The sequence below is a fragment of the Glycine max genome, chromosome 12 (genome assembly GCF_000004515.6).
Source record: "Glycine max cultivar Williams 82 chromosome 12, Glycine_max_v4.0, whole genome shotgun sequence".
NCBI lineage: Eukaryota > Viridiplantae > Streptophyta > Magnoliopsida > Fabales > Fabaceae > Glycine > Glycine max.
Window position 1 is genome coordinate 5689509 of NC_038248.2, and position 23091 is coordinate 5712599.

Consider the following 23091-nt stretch of genomic DNA (forward strand, 5'->3'; position numbering starts at 1 on the left):
AAATAAATATGGAAGCTGATTTTAAGTGTATTTAACTATGAACCAAGACCAAGTTAATGGATAAGCGTTGCTTGCTGTTAGTCAGAATTATCACTAATTTAAAAAACAAGAAATAAATGTTGATTAAATATCGATTTTCGGATCTCTGGTTTTGAATTCACTTTGTTTAGAGGAACTTATATCAGTTGGAAGCATTATCCAAGAAGCTTAAATTGTCACCGATCAATAATATTATTGCTTCATGGAAACATATAATTAATGAACCTCTCAACAAATTAAATAATTATGTTTTTAGTTTTAGTTCATGAACTTTATCATATATTTTTTGAAATTGTAAATCTTTGACCATTCGAGTTTAATGTCTAATGAGGATATTATTAACATTCGATAATGTTGAATAACTTTTTTTCTTGAACTTGATAATTTTTAGACTTATTTATTTAGAATTTATTGTATGTTAAGACATATATATTAAGCTTCAACGATTACTTTTTTTTTAATATGTTAAGACATATATATAAGGTTGGATGATCTTAGTTGTGTTGTTTATATTATGTAAGGTTCAATAGTAGTACATGTTTAGAATATTTGACTATAATATGTTCAGAATGTATTTCATGTTTTTATTGTTAAGGAAATATATTGTAGCTTATGATCAACTTGTTTGTTTGTGCTAAAACATTTGGTATGTATGTGATTGGGATGACTAGGAGAAAATGAATAAAAGTACAGCTCATATTAAAAAATGGCTTAATTACAAAATTTGTTTCCTATTTTATTTATTTCACTAAATTTATTCATCTATTTTTTAATTTACTATTTTAGTTTTTCTATATTTCAAAATTTATTGTCTGAGTCTCTTTATTTTTAATTTATTATCTAAGTCTTTCTATTTTTATTCACTAGCTGAGTTCTCCTATATTTCAAATTTTATTTTTTTTAATTTATTATATTTTATAATCTTATATATCATTTTTTAAAATAAAATACATACACCTTAACTCTATTTTCACATAAATTAGAATATGTATATTTGTATAACTTTATTTTATTTTATATATTATATTTATCTTTTAAAATAATATTTTTGATTTAGTGACTATATTTTTATCTATATTAATATATTTATATTACTTATTGTAATATAAATAAAAATAATGTCAATAAATCATATACATAAATATTTAAAAAATAAAATACTATCATTTTATTTAATTATATATCTTTATTATATAATTTAATTATTTTAAAAAATTACATACCTGATTAAATAAAGGTAAATAAAAATGAAAAAAATATTATTATAACAAATAACAAGAATATATATACTTATATAAGCTTTTATATATATATATATATATATATATATATATATATATATATATTAATTATTTGTATGGTCATTATTCAAAATTTATTTTATACCGCATTTGTATGATCATTAATAGTGTTGATATTTTGCATGATGATCAAGCTTATATATTGATTATGACTTTTTTAATTTTTTTATGAATAATAGGGGCTAAACATACAAAATAAAGAACAGTTGTTGCCCTTCTTATTTTAGTTTAACTAGTGAATTTGAATTTGAATTTTATAATTATATTAAATATTTTAAAAAATTACTTTGGCATTGATAATATTTTATCAAATCAAACAAAAATTCGTAAGGATACTTATAGGCTAAAAAAATTCTAAAACAAAACACAACTTAAAAATCACGATAGAAATAGACCCAGAGATCAGGCAACAGAGGAGAGAAAAAGAAATCCTGGGGGAAACTTAAATACTGTATGGCCACCTGAGAATGATATACATCATAGCTAAGGTGTCAGAGCCACTTAGTTTGATTCACAAAAAACATGGTGCCATGTGACGAAGATATGGCCTTGGTGTGAAAAGCTTTAATTCAAGGTACTGTCTGCATCTATATATCTTGTGAGTTTTCACGGTTTTTCTCTATAAAAGATCCCAGAGAGCTGGTTTGTTGTACGGATACCTAATGATGATAGATCATATTTAGCCAAGGTGACACTGACTGACACCACCCGGTTTTGATTCACAAAAACAACATCAACATGGTGCCATGAGACACCTTGGTGTTGAAATATGAGGTATATATTGTCCGCATCTGTCTCTACTCTCTTGTAATTCTCCGCAGTTTTGCTCTTTAGAAAACTCTTAAACTAAGGTGAAGAAGAAGTTATAATTATAAACTATCATTAACCTCAATTTCTAAGTAATATGGGACTATTTGATGAAATAGAACACAATTAAGGGAAAACATGGATGAAAGGGAATCCTTCTGGCATCAGCTTCACCACATGCATGGAGACGGAATAAGATTCAACGTACGTACGTAAATATGATCAAATCCTCAGATTTGGATCAACATTAACCCATGCATGACTTGATATTTGTATATAATTCAGTTTGTCACGGCCCAAACCCAAAGGAGTAGCAGACCTAAGATATCACAAAGGAGACCAGCTTACCTTCAGGATTACAATTGATCCCCACCAGGGGACAATTTGTGCTTTGTCAGCAAAACCTTTTATCTTTAGAGTTATGGTTGTCGGATAAGGTTGATCACCTTTCTGTTAGAGCCATTTTCCTTGCTTATCTTGTTTTTCTCCTCTTATCTTGGTGTTGTAATCACTATAAATACCAGTTAGAATGAAATAATAAGGCAGGGCAATGATTTTCTATCAATAATAATTGTAGTCCATAGCAGTAGTAGTAGTTTCAACTAACACAGTGACAATATTAATCTCGGATCCACCAGCCATAAATTTGGTTGGTATTTGAGTTTTACATATATAAACCATGTAAAATCATATTATCTATTATCAACATTTGCATGTGTGTCTTGTATATTGACCCTAACTCCTTATATAGATAAAGTGAAAGAACTAGTTTATTATAGAATGAAAGGAGTCATTATAAAATTATTTATGAATAATTAAATTTTAAAATTATTTCTTAAATGTAAAATAATTATTTTAAAAATATTATATAATTTTATATTTAATTTTAATCATTTGTATAAATTTAATTATCAAAGTCTATTCTCTTTTTTAAATTATATATGAATGAATTAACTTATTCCAAGAGTAAGAAAAATTCTATCAATACACTTGAGCAAATCCTTTATTATTGGTTGAATTTGATTCAAAACTATAAATTTTGATAAATTTCGTCTATCATTTAATACGTTTTTTTTATCTTGATTTTATAGTTTTTAATAAATTTTAACCATAGAATATGTATAAGTAAGAGTATATATGTTAGAGTATGCTGTTAATATTTCTCCTAATTAAGAATAAATCATGCTTAACTTATTCTACCTAATAATTTTTTATACACATAAATTTTTATTAATCCAACCATTATTTTAAGTGTTTATGTTAAGTAAATGGAGAATATAAAATTTCATATATTATAAAAATTATTGGATATTTTATTATTTGAATTTATTTTAAATTTTTTTAAATATACTTAAATATTGACTATAAGAATATGTGAATATTCAATTTATCTAAAATTTTATAACATATATACATGATCATCAAGATTGTTAGGACCTAGGACGAAATATGAACCTTCAATGTTTAGATTTAACAAACAAATTAATAGATTTTTTTAAAGCTACAATTTAAACGTGTTTTTTGTGAAAGACGATAGTTTTCGTTTTTTTTTACGAGCAGACAATGCAATATCTTAAGCTCAATGTTTTAAATATTTGTTGTATAGGATGTATATATGTGTTTCAGGAAGCATGAAGTTATAAACGTACATGTCTCAAAAATAAAAAAGATAAAAAAAGAAAGGTTGATGAGGTACTATCTAGCTACCCAATCCATAAAAACATGTGTCAAGATTTAGAGAACCGCAATGTTCTTTCTTAAATAAAGCATATTAATTTGTTCACGTACTACAACAACATTTCTGGAATTCAAGTACTAAAAGAATTTAGAAATGAACAAATTGTTTTATTTTATCAAGAGAACCGCAATTTTCTTTCTGACATAAAGCATATTTGTTCACTACAACAATATGTCTAGAATTCAAGTACTGTAAGAATTTAGAAATGAGCAAATTGTTTTATTTTATTAAGATGACTAGTTAGTGAAAGATATTTTAAAATTATATTTAATGCTCTGAGGACCATTTTAATTTCTCATTGTAGAAGACATACGGAGCCTTTCACATCTCGACAAATAATTTTGAAGACTTCTTATATATAAATACCATAGATGCTTAAACACAGTTTATATAGAATTGTACATCTCTTTGATAAGCTTAAATTTGTACATTTGTCTTATAGGTATGATAATTCTCCCCGCAACTTGGGGATCTCTGCGGGGATTGTCCCATTCGGAGTCTCGCGGTTGGGGAAAAATTTTCCGTGGGAATAGAGATGAAAAATCTACCGCAGCTAATTCGGGAACGGGGATAGAGATTATGCTCTCTGTCCCGCAGGTCCCGTATTCCCGCGTATATAAAATTTTACTTATATACCCTTATAACTTATAATATGTATAACATAAATATAATGATTAATATAGTATTTTACTAGTAAAAAAATACAAAAAAAATTATCATAAGTAATATCTTACAAGTCACAAAGACACAAATATTATCCAAATCCTAAAACGCCGCATCAAACATTCAGACTTCATTCTTCACCTTCATTCCTTCTTCACTTCTTCACCTTAAATTTATTATTGTTGAAAAATTAAAATAAAACAAAAAATTATATTTTTTTTTATAATTTTTGACATTTTTTAATTTAAAACGGGTCCCCACAGGTCCCCACGGGGAGCCAGGGAACAAGGGCGGGGCAAAAAATACCCCCACCACAAGAAGCGAGGACAGGGATAGGGAGCAAGGTAAGGTTCGGGGACGCGGAGTAGGGGAATACTCCCTGCCCCGCGTGGGTATCATGCCTAGTCTTATAATACTATAGATATTGTGAGTCGTCTTACCTTTAGTCAAATTCTGAGTAATATTGATTGAAACCTAAAGAAAATTTGTCGCAAAAATACTTGGATGTTTGTTTGGAGAAACATAGAAAATATTATTTGGATTGAGCTTGAAGAGACTTCTTTAAATAGTACTTCTAACTTGAAAAGTTATAATAAAACTTGATAGATAATGTGTCAAAAATTTGACATAGCCTTGAGAATGAGACGAACCAAAATAAAATAAATATATTGTGTGGGTTTATATTTTTTTCTCTTATCTTCTTAATATGTTTAGCCTTGTGCTTCAAATACAATTTTGATTCAAATATATAAGTTTTTTTTATAAGATGTTTAAAACAAAACTTGTGGAAAAACACTTTTGAATTGACCTACAAATAAACTATAAATAGTCTTTAAAAAAATTTTGCAAAAACTATTTAAAATACAATTCAACTTTCTTCTTGTGTTTCATGTATTTTACAAAGATGTTATCACATGAGCATTTAATGGTTGAATTTGCAAATTTAGTTAATATAAATATCAGTTTTTATTATACACTCATAATTAAAGGTTGACATGTAAACTTCATTGTTAACATTTATACTCTTATTTAAAAAAAATATATTTGATTTGTCTTATGTATAAATATATCTTATATTAACATTAATTTTTCTAAACTACTATTGTAATTAAACTTTAGAATATATCGTTTCAAATATTTTGTATGAAATTTGATGTATTTATTAAACAAATTCTTATTTTTATAGCTAGTCCCTCTATCATCTAAAGCCTTTCTACTCCAAGGTAATTCTTGTGCTGCCTAAAACGTGCTGTTTAAATTACCAATTTGGCCCTCACTGAATTGTCGGCAGCTTAAACCCCTGAAATTTTAAAAATTGTTTGCAATATATCATTTTTATGTCAAATATTCACAAAATAGTTTATCGGGCACTTAACTCTCAGTAATTATCAAGAATTAAATAATTAATTTTTTTTTTTGCTGAATCAAGTCCATGCTACTATAAATTATCGAAGACTTAATATTCGATAACATCTTCATATAACAAAAAATTAATTAAATTCTAAAATTACTATTCATTGAAAACTAAACTTTCAATAAATTTATCAAAAAATTAATCCGTGATAGTTTTATAACAATATTACCAACTTAGTCCTCGATAATTTATCGATGCATTAATGGAGTTCTTGTAAACCTCGATAAATGATTCATTACAATAACATGAATTTTTGTAATGTGCGATAATTAACCTAAAAGCTCTCTAATAGTTTTACCGCAATATACTAAAGCACTGCCGCACTGGCTGAAGTAATGCTAAAAAAAGTACAAATTTATACAAATAAAAATGAATAATTATATATTTGTAGATAGTTCTGTATAAGTTTGATTAAAAATAGAATTAATTAAATTAATGGAAGCGCTCGATTAGCTATACACGCGAATACACGATTACAGATAGGATAAGAAGGATTGTATCAGTACCACATATTATTCACGATAACCGCACAAGGAGATACCCGGTAGTTTTGATTAGGAGTGGAAATGAGTCAAATCAAGTTTTACTAGATTTGAATTACCTGTGTTATAGACTTTTCTTAGAGGCTCGATTCGGGTTACATAAAAATTTAACTTGATCTACGAGCTTTAAAAGTCTATTTAAAGACGTTTTCAACCAATCATTTGTTTTAAAACCTAACGAAATACTATCTAAAAAAAGAAACTTATAAAATTTCGTATAAACAATGTACAAATCCAAAAATAATTGACAAATAAAATCATATTGAGTTTAAGTTATTAAAACATAAAGTCTATCAAAAGAAAATAAAAAAAAGAGCATAATATTAAAAAATATATGGATTAGAGATGATTTATACTAATATAGCCAAATAAAAATATTTAAATTATTTGAAAATGTCTTTACAAAATATTCTTTTCTTTGAAAATATTAATCTGGTTGCATTATCCTTTTAACTTAAGTCTTTTTCTTTTTGAAAATTTTTCACATGCAAGTGAACTCTCTAAGAGCTTTATGTCACTTCATCCTGTCATTCATAATGACATAAAAATGATATAGATAATAGTTGTTATTACTATTATTATTATTATTATTTAAACAAGTCAGTTTGTCAAGCTTAACAAACTTTTTTTATAATTTGACTTTGATCTTTTTATCTAAAAAAGTTTGAGCTTGACCTTTGTGGTAAACAAGTCAAGTCGAACCGAGCCTTAACCATAGACCTTTGACAAACGACTCGGCTCATTTTCATCCTTAGTTTTCACGCACTTACATGCTCCATATAAACTCAAATATTTTTAAACTCATTAATTAATTTATTTCTCACTTTTTAATTAATAGAAATAGCAATGATATACATTATATTTTTGTTGTGGACAGAGGGTGGGATAGTGCCTTTGTTCGAGGCAAGGCTCCTCCTAAGAAAGTCTGAAACTCATTCTAAGCTTTTCTGCATGCCTTTTATTCATTCCTGCAACTCTTATATACTACAATTATTTACATGTATAACTAACTCAACAAACTAATGGTATTAACAACTTGTTGGTAACTAACCCAACAGATTTAACTAACTATCTATTATGCTTTATTGGTTGCAATGGCTTCTTCCTAACATTCTCTACCCCATCAAAAACACCTTGTCCTCAAGGTGTTGGGTAATGAAAAAAAGGGAAATAGAGAAATTCGCAGCAAAAGTCCCACCGGGATAAAAAAAATGAGAGCATTCTTTGCACCAAAGCTGATGGTCTTTTTGTGGAGTCCATTAGCAATGGCAGCCAACATTCCATTACTACCTCTAAGAAACTCCTCCACCAGAGGTTTCAACATTCTCTTGTACACTTGAAACTGAGATGAGTTGGACGAGAAAACACGCAAGAAGCCTCCATAAGTTTCTGGTGCTTGTGCTGTGGACAAAACGTCTTCGTTTGGGAATGGCGCGATCTTGGGTAAGTGGAAGCTTTGCGGCATCGTTTGGAGAGTGACGTGAGCTCTCCGGGGAACGGTGATTGTGCCGGGGCACCATGGCGAGGTGTTCGGATCCATTGTGTGGTGATGTTCCAGCAGTGCCGTTGGCGCTGTGGAATCCATGGAAGGCGGCATGGTTTGCAGAGCTGTGGTACTAAACAAGCTTAACAGACGGTGCTGAGTACTTGCAAAATCAATCCCAATGGATTGAGCTGGATGTACATAAAGAGAAGGAAGGGATGGCTCCTGCAGGGATGGTTGTGGGTGGTGTGTTATGGCATGGCCGGGAGTAGAGGTAGAGGCAGCCATGGAATGACGGTGCTGAGTACTTGCAAAATCAATCCCAATGGATTGAGCTGGATGTACATAAAGAGAAGGAAGGGATGGCTCCTGCAGGGGTGGTTGTGGGTGATGTGTTATGGCATGGCCGGGAGTAGAGGTAGAGGCAGTCATGGACGACTGGTGGGTGATCGAGAATCGCGATATATCTAATTTGGCGACATTACGTTGATGGAGCTGGGTGTTGGAATTGAGATGATTATGGTTGGGTGACCGCAGGTGGAGGTGATCAAGAGTTGAGTCCAGCTTGCCAGAAAGTTCTGCGTATTTGTCATGGAGGGAAGCTTGACTGTTGGATAGGCGGACGATGGCTTCTTCAAGGCGATTGGTGGTCGTCTTTCTGGTTCCGTGGTCAGCCATGGCGATGGTGATGGCGGAGGTCGGATCAGTTGTTATGGACAGAGGGTGGGATAGTGCCTTTGTTCGAGGCAAGGCTCCTCCTAAGAAAGTCTGAAACTGATTCTAAGCTTTTCTGCATGCCTTTTATTCATTCCTGCAACTCTTATATACTACAATTATTTACATGCATAATTTATTGGGAAATACCCAAGTCCCACATCGGCTGCCTCAATCCTTGGAGTGCGGCTTATATATCTGTTGGGCAACTTCACTTAATGCCAATTGATTTTAAGATGAAATCTAACATGGTATCAGAGCAGGTTCTGACTTTGGGACCTCGTCTTCGCTTCTGCTGCGACGAGTACCCACCATTTGTGGTTCACGCACCAAGCCCAATAAATACTGGGCGTGAAGGGGGTGTATTGGGAAATACCCAAGTCACGCATCGGCTGCCTCAATCCTTGGAGTGCGGCTTATATATCTGTTGGACAACTTCACTTAATGCCAATTGGTTTTAAGATGAAATCTAACATAACTAACTCAACAAACTAATGGTATTAACAACTTGTTGGTAACTAACCCAACAGATTTAACTAACTATCTACTATGCTTTATTGATTGCAATGGCTTCTTCCTAACAATTTTTCTGAATGCAGCCAAGTGTTGTAGAAGCTTAATCAGTTGATCCACGGAAGAGCTATGTAACGAGAACGTCATGCATTCGATCACCAATAGGCTTGATATTGTGCATGATGATCAAGATTATTATATTAATTATAACCTCTTTTATTTATTTTATGAATAAGAGGGAGTAAATTTTCATTAAATATGAGATGTCATATTTGTTGTTCCACCTTGTTTCAGGAAGAATTAACCCTGTCTCTCGAACATAATTGCTTCTAAACTCAAAACAAAACGCAACTTAAAAACAAAAAGAGAAATGGACCCCAGAGAAGGAAAAGAAATCCAGGGGGGAACATAAACACTGAATGGTCACCTGAGAATGATAGATCATATCTAGCTAAGGTGTCAGGCGCCACAGCCACTTGTTTGATTCACAAAATACATAATGGTGCCATGTGATGTGATGAAGATATATAATGCCTTGGTGTTGAAAAGCTTTAATAGTCTGCATGGTAATTAAGTCTTTGTCATTTTGATCTTTAAAAGACCCAACAGAGGAGGAAAAAGAAATTCAGGGGATAACTTAAACTTTGTGTATATGGCCACTTGACAAGGATAGATCATACTAAGCTAAGGTGTCAGCCAATTGGTTTTATTAAAAAAAAACTTGGTACCATGGTTTTGAAATATGTGGTATTATTGTGAATCTTTGTCTATCATGAGTCTTCCGGTTTTATTCTTTAAAAAGTTCTTCAAATGAACTAAGAAAAAAAGGTATTTATTTACATTTATTAACTTTAATTTCTAACTAATATAAGTTTTTGTTTTGAATTAAAGTTTCAAACTTGAGTTTGTAAAAGCAATTCAGGTCTCTAATTTCTATAAAACTGAATTTTTAGACAAAATTTTAATATGCAAATGTATTTTTGAGTATAACTAAATATATCATGAAACTGAGTTTATTTTTCAAACCGAGTTTAGAGCACTCAGAAGGCAAAACTAAACGCAGTCTAAGACTTTTTTATGAGATGAAACACAAGGAAGGGCAAGTATGAAAGAGAAGGCATCCTTCTGATAACAGCTTCACTGCAAGCATGAATGGAGTCAGATTCAAAAGCCTCGATTTCGAGAATCAATTAATGTCAGGCCATGGAGAATAGCCCAACTTAAAGCCAGCTCAACTTGAAGCACTGAGCATGCATATAAGTTTGTTTGACAGAGACGGTAACATTAATCTCGGATCCACCAGCGTTCAATTTGGTTGGTATTTCAGCCAGGAAGTACGTATAAAACCTTGAAAAGTCATTATCTAATACCAACATTTGCATGTGTCATGCAAGATCTTGCATAGTTGCATTGACCCTATGTGTGTGTTTAAGTAATTAAGTGATTCTGTGTGTACGTGGATTCAAGTGAGTCGGTGTGCAAATATAATTAAATGTTTGCTATAATATATATATATATATATATATATATATATATATATATATATATATATTCAATTTATCTGGAATTTTAGATGCATGATTAGCATTTAGCAAGATTTTTTCACATTATTTAACAGCTGAATTTATGACCTTCGCATTTTATAGAAACTTATTAAAAAGTAAATATAAAAAATTACTGTTAAAATAGCTTAACATCCTTCCTCTCTCTCTCTCTCTGTAAAGTGAACGCTACTGTTTTTAATATGATTAATATATTTTGAAAGAGTCGGTTACAAACTATATCTGACAACAGTGAGTGATTAATATGTAGGTTCAAAATTAGTGCATTATAGTAAATAAGGCTTTTATGATGGGCCACACAGTTGTGCTCATAAGTTTATACTTCTCCGATTAATATATATATTAAAATAGTTAATCTTTTAATAAGGTATTGTAACTTATCTTTTTCACACTTATTTCAATATTTCTACTTTTAAAAATAAATTAAGACCTTTAAAACCAAATTGTTTGCCACATTACATTGGTCTAAATGGAATTAAACTCATATTTTTTAAGTAATATTTTATGTTTGAATCTTATAGATAAAAAAATAAGATTAGGAGAAATTTTTTTACTAAAAATGTCTAATCAAATTTTCTAATAGAGATTAACCATCTATAAAATAATATAAATTTCACACTAATAATATATTGACCTGCAAAAACAAACTATTAAATTCGTTGCTAATACTTAAAATCAAGTTTTTTAAGATGGACATAAAAAATTTAAATTTATTCTCATCGAACGTTTAAATTTTTGGAATAAAAAATGAAAAGGACAAGAGATAGAAAATATAATCAGAATATTATATTAATTGCAAGATAAACATTTAGAAAAAAAATTAACAATTCATTTATCAATGAATAGAGTTATTAGGTAAATTGCAACCAATATGTTCATAATTTAGATATGAATAAGGATTGGTTTTAATTATGGTATTTGTAATATCATAATAAACTTATTTTAAAGGATAAAACTTTAGTAAATTTATCACTTAAAAATTTAAAATAGTAATATAATATATAAATAACATTAAATAACATTTTACCCTAATGACTAACTATTCTAACTAAAAAATAATTAGATATACATGAACACCCCCCGCATATATATATATATATATATATATATGGAATTGGTCAACATAAAGAAGACAGGGACTGTATATACATTACGGTGGTCACCAAAAGATATCAAAAGTTGAATTAATTCGACAGCCTATGTTATTAATAATAATAATCAATAAGATAAATAAGTGATGAGTGATAGATTTAATCAACACTCCTACAAGCACGTTCATGATATATGGATCCACATCGTTATTACCAAAGAGCAGGATATAGTCAATCTACTGGTAAATTAAATATCACATCGATTGACATTTAAGTTTGTTACAAACAACACGCTAGATTATATTTGCATATTAACAGGAGTTGAATATAGTGAAAGTAGTTAATCTTTTAACTATAATGTAGCGAATCAAAGTTGAAATCTCTGTTAAGAGTAGTGTTCACATTTTAATTAATATTTTATATTTGATTGCGTCTAAAAGAACTGCCTTTCAAACAAAATCTTTATGATATATTCACATTTTTCTTATTACATTTACCTGTGCAAGGCCTAAATTAATTGTCACTATATACATACGTGGATCGATGATGATTCAAAAGTTTATAGTTCAATCGAAAGCATCATTACCTTTTTCGGAATTGCACGGGGCCAGGGCATGATCATCACCAAATTTGCAATCACAATAAAGGAGTTTAGGTAATACACACACGAATACATGTACCGGAAATCTTGATAAATTTGGCAAAGTATGTGTATTGTGGTTGAGATTTGACCAAAGCCCCTAGTTAATATGCAAGTGTGTACTTGAAGACTTCGCTGCGTGAAGAGGCTAGAGTTCCCAATCATTTACTCCCTCAATCTTGTTTATCGTTAAGTTGTTTTATAAGACAAAGAAAATTAGTAAATAAATGAAAAATAATACAATTTTATAAAATTAATCATATCATCATTATTTAATTTTAGATTTTATAGTCTTCATCATTATTTAATTTTAGATTTTATAGTCTTCATCATTAATATTATAAAGTATATAAGTAAAAAAAAATAAACAAATGAATGAAAGAACATAACAATTTTTAAAAAGTAACTTTATCATTATTAATTCAATTTTAGATTCTGTAACTCATATAATTAACATATACAAGATATAAGTGAAAAAAGTATTTAATGTTATATTAACAAAATAAAATAAAAATCATTTTAATATATTTTTTCTTTTTTACATTGCAATTATTATGGGATTGAAAAAAATAGTATTTACTTTATCAATACGTTTAGAAAAATGAAAATTAATATAAATCACTTTTTCTTTAATGTTAGACTACTATTAACAAACTTGTATTTATTCTTAGAATTTAAAAACTGGCTACAATAAAATTATTTTATGAGATAAGAGTTGTTATTTACTTATATATATTAATTTTTATCATATTATTAATCAATATGATATTTTAACACATTTAATTATATTGAGAACTAAAAATGAATTTACAACTTGATAGTGAATGAATCAATATGAACCATCATTAAAATAATCTCTAATATTATATTAGAATTTGAGTTTAGATCAACAAGGAACAAGGATACTTTCAAACTTGTGACATCTTTGACAACGAAAATTTTCCTTTTTAGCCCTTAATATATTCGAGCAGAAATGACAGTTGCAAGTTATAACGCCACCATCTCTCAAAGTGACGAAAACAATAACAATATAAATACCACTCACACATATGTAAAAAAAATAAACCGACTAAAAATTATTTTCCACTTTTATATATATATATATATATATATATATATATATATATATATATATATATATATATATATATATATATAATTTTAATTTTATCATTGGTTAAGGAGAGATCTTCAACGTATACAAATATGCATTTTTTCAGGGTTCTTGTTTCTAGCAGGGATCTATAAACTCTGGCGTGTGTTTAAAGAACTTTTTGCTAAGTTCATTAGATTTTCTCGAGTGCTACAGCCGAATTATTAGATGTGGAAGTTTGTTGAGGTTCTCAGTTAATTCTCATGTTGGTTTCATGCTCTTTAGTGTCTGGAATTCGTGATGGATTGGGTATCATAATAACAGGGCACGTTAAAGAGGTTTACTGTTTATGTGTTGACTACCTTTTTTATTAATTAACACCATCTAAAGCTATATGGGGGCTATTCACACCAGAAAAAAAAAAAAGAGAGAGAGAGAGAGAGAGTTAAGGTTATAAATACTTTGAGACATAAACTCATTGAAAAAAACCATAATTGACAGAATAAAAGCATGAGAAAGATTTTCGAAAAAATGTTGTACATTTTTCTTTTACGATTTTGTAATTAGTTCGTTAGTAAAGCTCTGATACATATAAATTCATCCCAACATTTCAAGTTTCTTTAAATCTCTAACGTTTAACATATAAACTATACAGATGAATTCGAATTCTTTAAGTATGTGATGACAGCTGTGGCTTGTGGCATGAAGGAGATGTGTGAAGATGATAAAGGATACAGCTTTTGGCTTTCAATAAGAAAGCAACATTACGACATTAGAGTAGCAGCCCGATGACTGCATTAATTAGCTTCGCAGAACTGCCAATAGAGAGATGTGACCACATATGGGTATCACCTATAAAGGTCTTATTTATTAAGGAACTTTGGCATATTTCCTTCATTAACTTTGCGTTCATTTAGCAACAACTTTTTCAGTTAATTTTCTAGAAATTAATTATTTCAAAATTGTACTGTCAGAGCAATATATTATAAAGGTTTATTTTATTTTATTTTTAACTAGAAGATATTTGGGGGATTTTATTTGTCATTTAATTAATCTCTCTTGTATCAGAATAGTCCATTTTGGGTTAAAGGAGTACTTTAAGTTGTGAACTCTATGTGGTTATGTCCAAGCCAGGGAACAAAAATTAAATCTTGATTAAGAAATTCAAGAACAACTTATTTTAATATCTATTTGTATATTAGAAATGATTTAAAAGTAAAATGGTGGGAACGCCAAATAATCATAAAATGTTACTAGAAGAAACAATAACGAGCAACAAGAAATGTAGAGTTTAATTGCTTTGTTTAGTGTAAAAATTATATGGTTAAATAATTTGAAATTATCCTTCATATAATTTTTAATTTAATAATTATTATAAAAATTAATAAACTTATTATACATGTCAATTTATTATTAAATAATAGTATATACTTTTACTCACAAGTATATATAATCATATGCCAAAAAGTTTTATATATATATATATATATATAATCAATATCTAATTTATTTGTAAGATAATTTTATTTAAATCAAATAAGTTTACGTAAATTTCAAATTTCTTATTCCAAATATTTAATATAGATAAGGCAAAAGGACAAATCTTTTTTTCTAAAATCTCTCCAATCACTCTGCTAAGATATTAAACTAGTTTCTTTTAGAATAATTTGTTAATATAATGTATTTATTGTTAGTGTAGACTTTCAATATTTATATTAACAAATTATTTTTTATTACACAAGTTATAATAAAAAAACAATCGTAATGTTTGACAATTCTTGACAGTAAATTAATAACATTCTTGTTTTGTTTGTTAGTTTATGTTTTTCTTAACATAGCTACTGCGATGTATTAAATAGCTTATGTATAAACTAGTCCATGACTATTAACTTGTGGAGTAACTTTTTGTTGTTTTTTTATAAAAACAAGTTAGTTTAAATTTAATTTTAATTTTAATTTAGTAATTGCAATAATTTTTATATTATCATTCAATTATATGTTCTCATTACTAACAAGTGATCAGTCCAAGTGATCTTAAATTCAATTCTTTTATCTTTCAGATTCAAGTCATACGGATGGAAAAGAATGTGACTATGAGAACAGATCCCACTAGAGGTGGTTAGTGGTTAGTCAAATTTTTCAGCAGAGATTAGACATTATAAAACTGATGGATACTCCGTAAGGATGTTAAAAAAATTATATTATGATGATATTTGTTTAAAAATAATAATAAAATCATATAATAAATAAATAAATAGTAGGCATAGTCCATGCCAATGATTGTGTCATTGGCCCAGTAGTTGAGCAATCTGTTTGAAAGCCCAAATCTGCATGCAAAATCAGCAAGAAAAAATCTCCTCCAGCCAGGGTCCATACTGTGGTGGCCATGTGGTTCTGAAGAAGTGCAATCTTTCTTTTTAATAAATAAAAAAATAAAACTGGGTTGGCCCATACAGTTATTTTTCATCCTTAAAGTCCAATTCTCTTGCAGTAATATATTTCTCTATGTTCTGACATTTGTTTTATGAATTTTTATAAAACTAAATGAAATTTTAGAACTTACTTAGTATTGTGAAATTTTTTTACTTTCGTTTTATGTTTTTGCAAATAAATATAAAATTGAACCCAAAAGGTGATTCCTACAAATTTTTTCCTGCTCCTTCCATACATTTTAGATTAATCTTTTCGAAATGCAAAAAAGGTACAGAAAACAAATTGTTGGAGTGCAGGAAGCAACTGTCCAACTTCAAATTATTGTAATTCAGCCCAGCGCTGCATCTAAACTTTAAATTGATCTTATCTAACCAGACAACCCGTTGGTGAATCTGAATCTAGCTAGCTTGAAGAGATTGAAACCTTGACCAAGAAAAAACAAAGGAAATTATTGTCACACTTCGAATAGAACAGTATGCAATAAGTTTTCAATGGATGAAATAGATATTCCTATTAGAAATACTATGATAAAAGACACAATAAGAAAATAAATTGAGTTAAAAATCTTTTCAATAAAAATTTAGAAAACATTATTTATTGGATAAATAAAGGTTCATCTTCATCAAACATTCATATTTCGACAAAATGAATGTTGATGATGGTAGCTGGTTGCCCTCAAACAACGTGATCCAGGTGAAGCTTTCAATTCCTAGCTGAGCAAAATATATTCAAGAGTTATTGGAATTGTGTTGGCAGTTGGGTAAATGATGTGATTTGCTAACACCATCTTCATTCCTACAGGCTACAGTGCAGTGATAATGAACCTGAAGTGTCTCATGTTGATGTGTTAGAAGCATCCCTTCCGGATGCATTTCTTTTTCTTAAGTGTGTGTTTGTCTATAGAGAGAGAAAAAAAAATAGAGACTTGATTAATGTGTTAAGTAGAGAAAAAGTGAAATAAAGATGTGAAAATGAAAGAAAGGAAAGAGACATATTTTATTTTATTTTTATATAAAAATTGGTGAAGAGACAAGGGAGGATAAAGAGTGAATTTTCACTAAATTAACATTCTCTCGGTATTTATCCCATAATCACATACCCAATAACATTAAAAAAAATGAACAAAATGAAAATATTAGATCAAAATCTATAGCAACTTTAGATAAATATGTAATTAGGAAGACATTTCTTATTCCTAAGATATTCATCTCTAACAAAAAAGGGGACAAAATCCCATTAAGTAAAACTATCCCAAGACAAAGTCTTAAAATTGTCCAGTTTGTTAACACAAGAGTTTTCTTTCCTATAAATGTAAGAAAAACCAAAATTTTATTTCCTTTAGATTGAGCCGTGTGAAGGATTTTTTTTTTTTAGAAAAAGAGAATTAAGATATCGCTATATCGTGATTATATAATTATTTATAATATCCTCTTAAGATTGATTTTTTTTTTATCAAATTAAGAAACTAATTACAATATATCTTCATTAAGAATAACTAAATCAAATCTAACAAATGATACACACTTATAAAATAAGAATATTCATAGCGATCGTCAACTAAACTTTATTCCGTATTCTCTATAAAAGAAATTAAGTTTTCTCTCTCTTCAAAATCAAGACCATCCAAATGTAAGTTAGCTTTTCTTCCATAAAACTGTATTTCTATTAAAATTAGAAGAGAAAACGTGTAAATGATTAAATATTTTAAAGATTTAATTAATTTATTCCAATATTATAAATTTGAGTACTCATTTTGAAAAGTAAAATTCTCAACATCTTTACTCTTTCAATTAAATCAGTTTTTATGGTTTTTTTCCCTTATTACATGATGATATCTGTATATAACTTACAAGAATGAGATTGATTTTCAAGATTTTACATATATTTTTCAATTTAAAATTATTTTTATTGTGATTATGTTATTACCTTAAAATGTAAATTTTAGTTTCTAACGATTCCTATTATTTAAAAATGTTGTTGTTAATATATTTATTATACTATTTTTTTTTAAAAATAGTTATTATACTATTATCTTGAAATTGTATTAGGTTTTCAACGCCTCTGATTTCTCCTTTTGGACAAACAATGGATTACAGAAAATTCCTTGGACGTTACTCTTCTATGGTCTTACTTGAACCACTGCAAAGTTTAATTAAGTTTAGAATTAAAATCATATACAGTAAGCAAATTGAAACACCAAAAAATTGTAATATACAATAATTAAACGCGTTACACGTACGAATATTCTCTATGTTGTATTCTTGTCCTCATTCTACTCACTCAGGACAATTTCTAGAACTTTAATTTAAATCTACAAATGAAAATGAAAATAAAAATAAAAATCGGGGGAATATGACGCCATCAATTATCGGCGACTTCTCCAACTTCACCGTCGATTAGAGCGATGGGAAGACGACGTCGTTGACGAAGAGTGTGACGAGACACTGCCCGAATCTCCATTACACAAAATGTTAGACAGGTATTTCCCTATATCGTCGGGTAAAAAACCCCTAACGGATTCCGACCCGACCCGATTCTTCTCGTAGAACTCGCTGTACTTTTGCACCAGCTTCGAAGCTATCGACCCTTTGATTTCATCACGAAATTTCGGGTCGGATACGAACCACGAGGCCTGTTTTCTACACGCTTCATGAAACGCAGCGTCGAACCTCACGAAGCACGCCCTGGCCTGCTCCGCCGTCAACTCCGCCGCGGGATTTTCCGGCAACGCAGAAAACACCGCGCTCCACCCGACTCGCTCGTACTTGGACGCGTACTCTCTAACCTTCAACTTATGCTTGTCCAACCACTCCTCGCCGAGAAGAAACCCTAGGTTCGACTTGCGCACCTTTACGACGACGTATTGCATGTTATTCGCGAGGAACAGGTAAGAATGCGCCACGTCCTTGTAGAGTTCCGCTTTGCCGTCGAGCTTGCAGAGCACCACGAGTATGATCCACGCGATTCGCTCCGATAGCTCCGAAGCCGGCGGGTTTTCCTCGCGCATCGGGCTGCGGTAGTAAGACTCCGGCAACGGGGATTGCGGCAAATCGGCGATTATATCGACCAGCACGCCGCTGTAATCGGCGAGGAAAGTGAGGTAGTTCATCACGTAGCGCGTGAGAGGGTGGACTCCACCGCCAGGGACTGGTTTCTTCGAGGACTCCTTCTGAATCGCGGTTTCCAAGTCCGTTAGCATCGTTCTAACGGCGTCGCCGAGTTTCACCATCGACGTAACGGCCTGTGAGCGAATGTTAGACGTTGACTCGAAGGAGAATATGGATTCGATCTGAGGCAAGTAATCGGAGATCGCTTCATACAAATCCAAAATCCTGAACATTTTCTCCGGCGTTTTCTTGCATTTCGCCACCATTTCCGGGAATCCAAACAGCGATACGGCGCCATCTTTGGTTATTTCCGCGAAACATGATTCCGCGATTCTCTTCCCCGAATCCGAGGCGAAGACGTGATCGCAGAGGATCCTTTCGCCGTGGAACAGAGTTCCGACGGCGACTTTAACTACCTGTAACCAGCTCTTGATCTTCAACTCGAGAACCTCCCAATCCAGTTTCTGAACCTGAGAGAGGCTCAATTTTTCCACTCCGAGATGGTACAGCGCTTCGTCGACGATCGATTTTCTCATGATGATGTAAACCTTGACGCACTCCTTGCCGTAGCCGGAGGAAATCATGGATTCGGCTATGGCTTTCAAATCCTCCATGGCGAGCATGGAAACTCGCTCGGTCTCGGAGACGCGGAACTCGTCCTCGGTGATTGAGATTTCGTCGTCGTAATCGGAGACGTAATCGGAGACGCTGCGGAGGTCGACGGAGGAGCGCGTGGTGACGGTTTCGGGGTCCAAGTGTTCCCTGTTGGAGGATAGAATCTGGTAGAACTCTTTCTGGAGCGTCTTCATGGCGAGTTGCATGAGGAGCTGCGCGCGCACGAGGGTGCTGGAGGTGGAATCCTGTGCGACGAGGTACTGCATAGCGGACTGTAGTCCCTTCACCGCGTTTAGGTATTGTTTGGCTTCCTGGCGGGTGCCGCTGAAAAGCGCGGTTGTCGTCGGGACTTTGGAATCGTCCCATTTGGTTATTAGCTTCTCTGCGGTTTCTATGTTTTCGTCCATTAAGGAGTCTGAGAAAGTGCGTTGAGGGGAAGGAGGTGGTGGTAGCGATGAGGTGGAAGTTGATGGTTTGAAGAAAATGCTTCTCATTCCTTTTCTCGGCATTTTGGCTGATGAAGTAATAATGGTTCTTTAAGTTGTTTGAGTTAGTTTTTCACAGTTTCAGAATGGATATATGTGTGAAGGAGGAGAGAAGTGCTGTAATGATGTTTAGGGGTTTGTTTGAGTTGTTGTGACTTGTGAGGGGTATATATAGACGGTGTTTGACTCAAATGATAGTTGACTTTGTCTTTGGATGGGACTTGGAGAGTAATATTGAACTGCGGAGTTACGAGGATACGCGGTTCATTGTTCATGTGTTGCTTTCAAGTTTCAACACCTGAATCATCCAAGAAGATGCCAAGATTCATCAAAAGACAAAAGTGTTAGCCTCCGGAGGATTTGGTCCTATCATAAACTACCATTTGCTAAACCCCATTAGAAGAAATACAAGTTATGAGTTATGACAGAGAGAATTTTCAAATGACAATTGTAGGAATAATTACTTCACTGTGTTTTAAAAGACGTAACAAATTTTACTTCTTAGTGTAACTAAATTATATGATGTTTTGGGTTTTTAATGAAATATTGAAATTTTATTTTAATTTAAACTCTTATTAAATATTTAACAAAGAGGTATTTATAGAAATTAAGATAAAATTCCAGTAAAAAAAAAGAAATTACGATACAGTACGTTAATCCCTAATAACTATTATTATTTTAAAGTGTTTATTTCTTAAAAGAGGAAAAGAACGCCCTAAAAATTATTTAATTTGAAATAGAGGGAGTAACTTTTACACCTAATTTGGAAGTCAAGAAATTAAAAATCATTATTTATAAGACTTTTAAAATAAAGTTAACAAATTTATTAATATTACATCAACAATTTGTGATTAAATAATATTATAAAAATCAATCGTATTATTATTGCATATATTATTTACTCTCTCCATGTAACTTTAACCATTGTGTTGTGAATACTTCCACGTTAAAAGAATAAAAGTATGGCTAACTAAATTAGTCTGCATAATAAATAATGAGTGTTTAATTATAAACTCTTAATTAATCTTCAAAATATGTATTTTATTAAAGAGTTTCATATTTTTTTCATATATAATATTGGACTATCTATTTTTTTAATTTTTTTCATTTTTAGACAACTTAATTTTAGTTATATATATTATAATTTCATTAAAATATCATTAAAAATATAATTCACTAATATATTTTCAAAAATAAATGAGGGAGTATCAACCGTTCACACCTATTTTTTTGGACGTTTGAAGATGACTCGGTCTTCTTATTAATGCACGCAGGCATTTGGTATCAGCATTGATGCGCAAATGGTCTGTTAGAGGTCAAATTCTTTTAGATGTAATGTGAAAACTAAAAAGTTAATTTTAGATGAGTTTATTCCTTAACTCGACTGCATTATTGCAAATGCAACTGCCAAAAGTGCAGTCTAAATTCGAACCACGAAAAGTTTTTAAATTTACTTTACGGTTTTTTTTAATACAGTTTGTTTCTATACATCGAAAAGTTTCATGTTACTTGAGAGTTAAAGCTAGGAGTAATTCATAAAAACTCTTCTATTTTAACCAGCTGAGGACATCTTTTTAAGTCAAAATCGTAACTCTATCAAAACGGACAATATCTTTAATTAGTTGATAATAATTATGCCAATGAACTTAATCGAAGTGGGAACATTTAACTTTAGAAGAAGATCTTAAATCGCTCTTATCCTTAGTATAAATATAATTAATATTAACTTAATTAAAATATATCATAATCTTAACCTATTAAAAATTCGAAAATAAATATTTTTTATTTATGTTTTTTTTAGTGAAGCCTAATTCGTTAAGGATAGAGTCAATGACCATAGAGGTCAGAGGACGCAGTTGCACTAAATAAATACCCAACGGTTTGAAATGAAGTTAGCTTTATGACCCTGTCTACTCAACAAACAAAAAATGATGCATGCCGTTTTGTTTTTTACTGTGAGAAAATATCATTTTTATTATTACTTAAAATTCATTAAAATATAAAATTATGCTAAACTCTTATTTTGTATTTATTGAATTTTCACTTATAATTTTATAGTTATTAACAAATTTTAACTAATAATATTAAATAAAGAAATGTGATAGAAAATATAATTTGAGAAAACTACTCTTATGACTGACGAAAATAGTTTGCTGTAAACTCAAACTTAAAGTCCATATATGGATTCTGGTGCAAATCGAAATAGTTTGAATGAATCATGTATTTTTTTAAAAAAATATAATTTTTATAACATAATAACTTTTTTTTTAAGGAAACATAATAACTAAACTATGGTGGCAATTAATATTTAACGTGATTCTTGATATTGTGAAGTAAAATGCGACTATGCAGCAATGATGTCATTATGATGAGTAAAAAAAACCTTTATATTATGACGACAATTACAAGTTACAACTGTGGACTGCAATTTAAAATCCCACAGTTAGTAAAGGTGGTGCAAGGCTCAAAGCAAAAAGGTGAAACTAAGGAGATGTTGAAAAACATAAAAACACTATGTGTATCCGCAAGAACTTCTTAACCTCCTACAACACTAGACTCATTCTTAAGGTGTATAATGTGAGATGTCTAACTTAACTCTAAAAATTAGTTCAAGGAACGAGAATTACCCTAAATTTATATATTCTTCTATTGTGGGATTTAGATTATTTTCAATTTATCAAACAACAAGCTCGAACGGTTGAGAGATTGCAGGGAATCTTCCTCCATGCATGTTGGAGCCTTTAGTTAGTTGGGCACCTTTGATCAAGGGATGGATCCAGAAATCAACTAAAGGGGATCCGAAAAAAAAAAACTTTGAATGTTAAATTTCAATGGTAAAAAGAAATAAACT

At 30.5% G+C, this 23091-nt stretch overlaps 1 protein-coding gene across 1 annotated transcript; it reads right to left on the reverse strand.

The window, feature by feature from the left end:
• Window positions 1-18225: 18225 nt before the first annotated feature.
• Window positions 18226-20400, reverse strand: LOC100810579 (exocyst complex component EXO70H1). The gene has a single exon (XM_003539710.5). The coding sequence runs from the start codon at window positions 20262-20264 to the stop codon at window positions 18420-18422; it is 1845 nt and encodes a 614-aa protein (XP_003539758.1). The 5' UTR covers window positions 20265-20400; the 3' UTR covers window positions 18226-18419.
• Between the last annotated feature and the right edge of the window lie 2691 nt (window positions 20401-23091).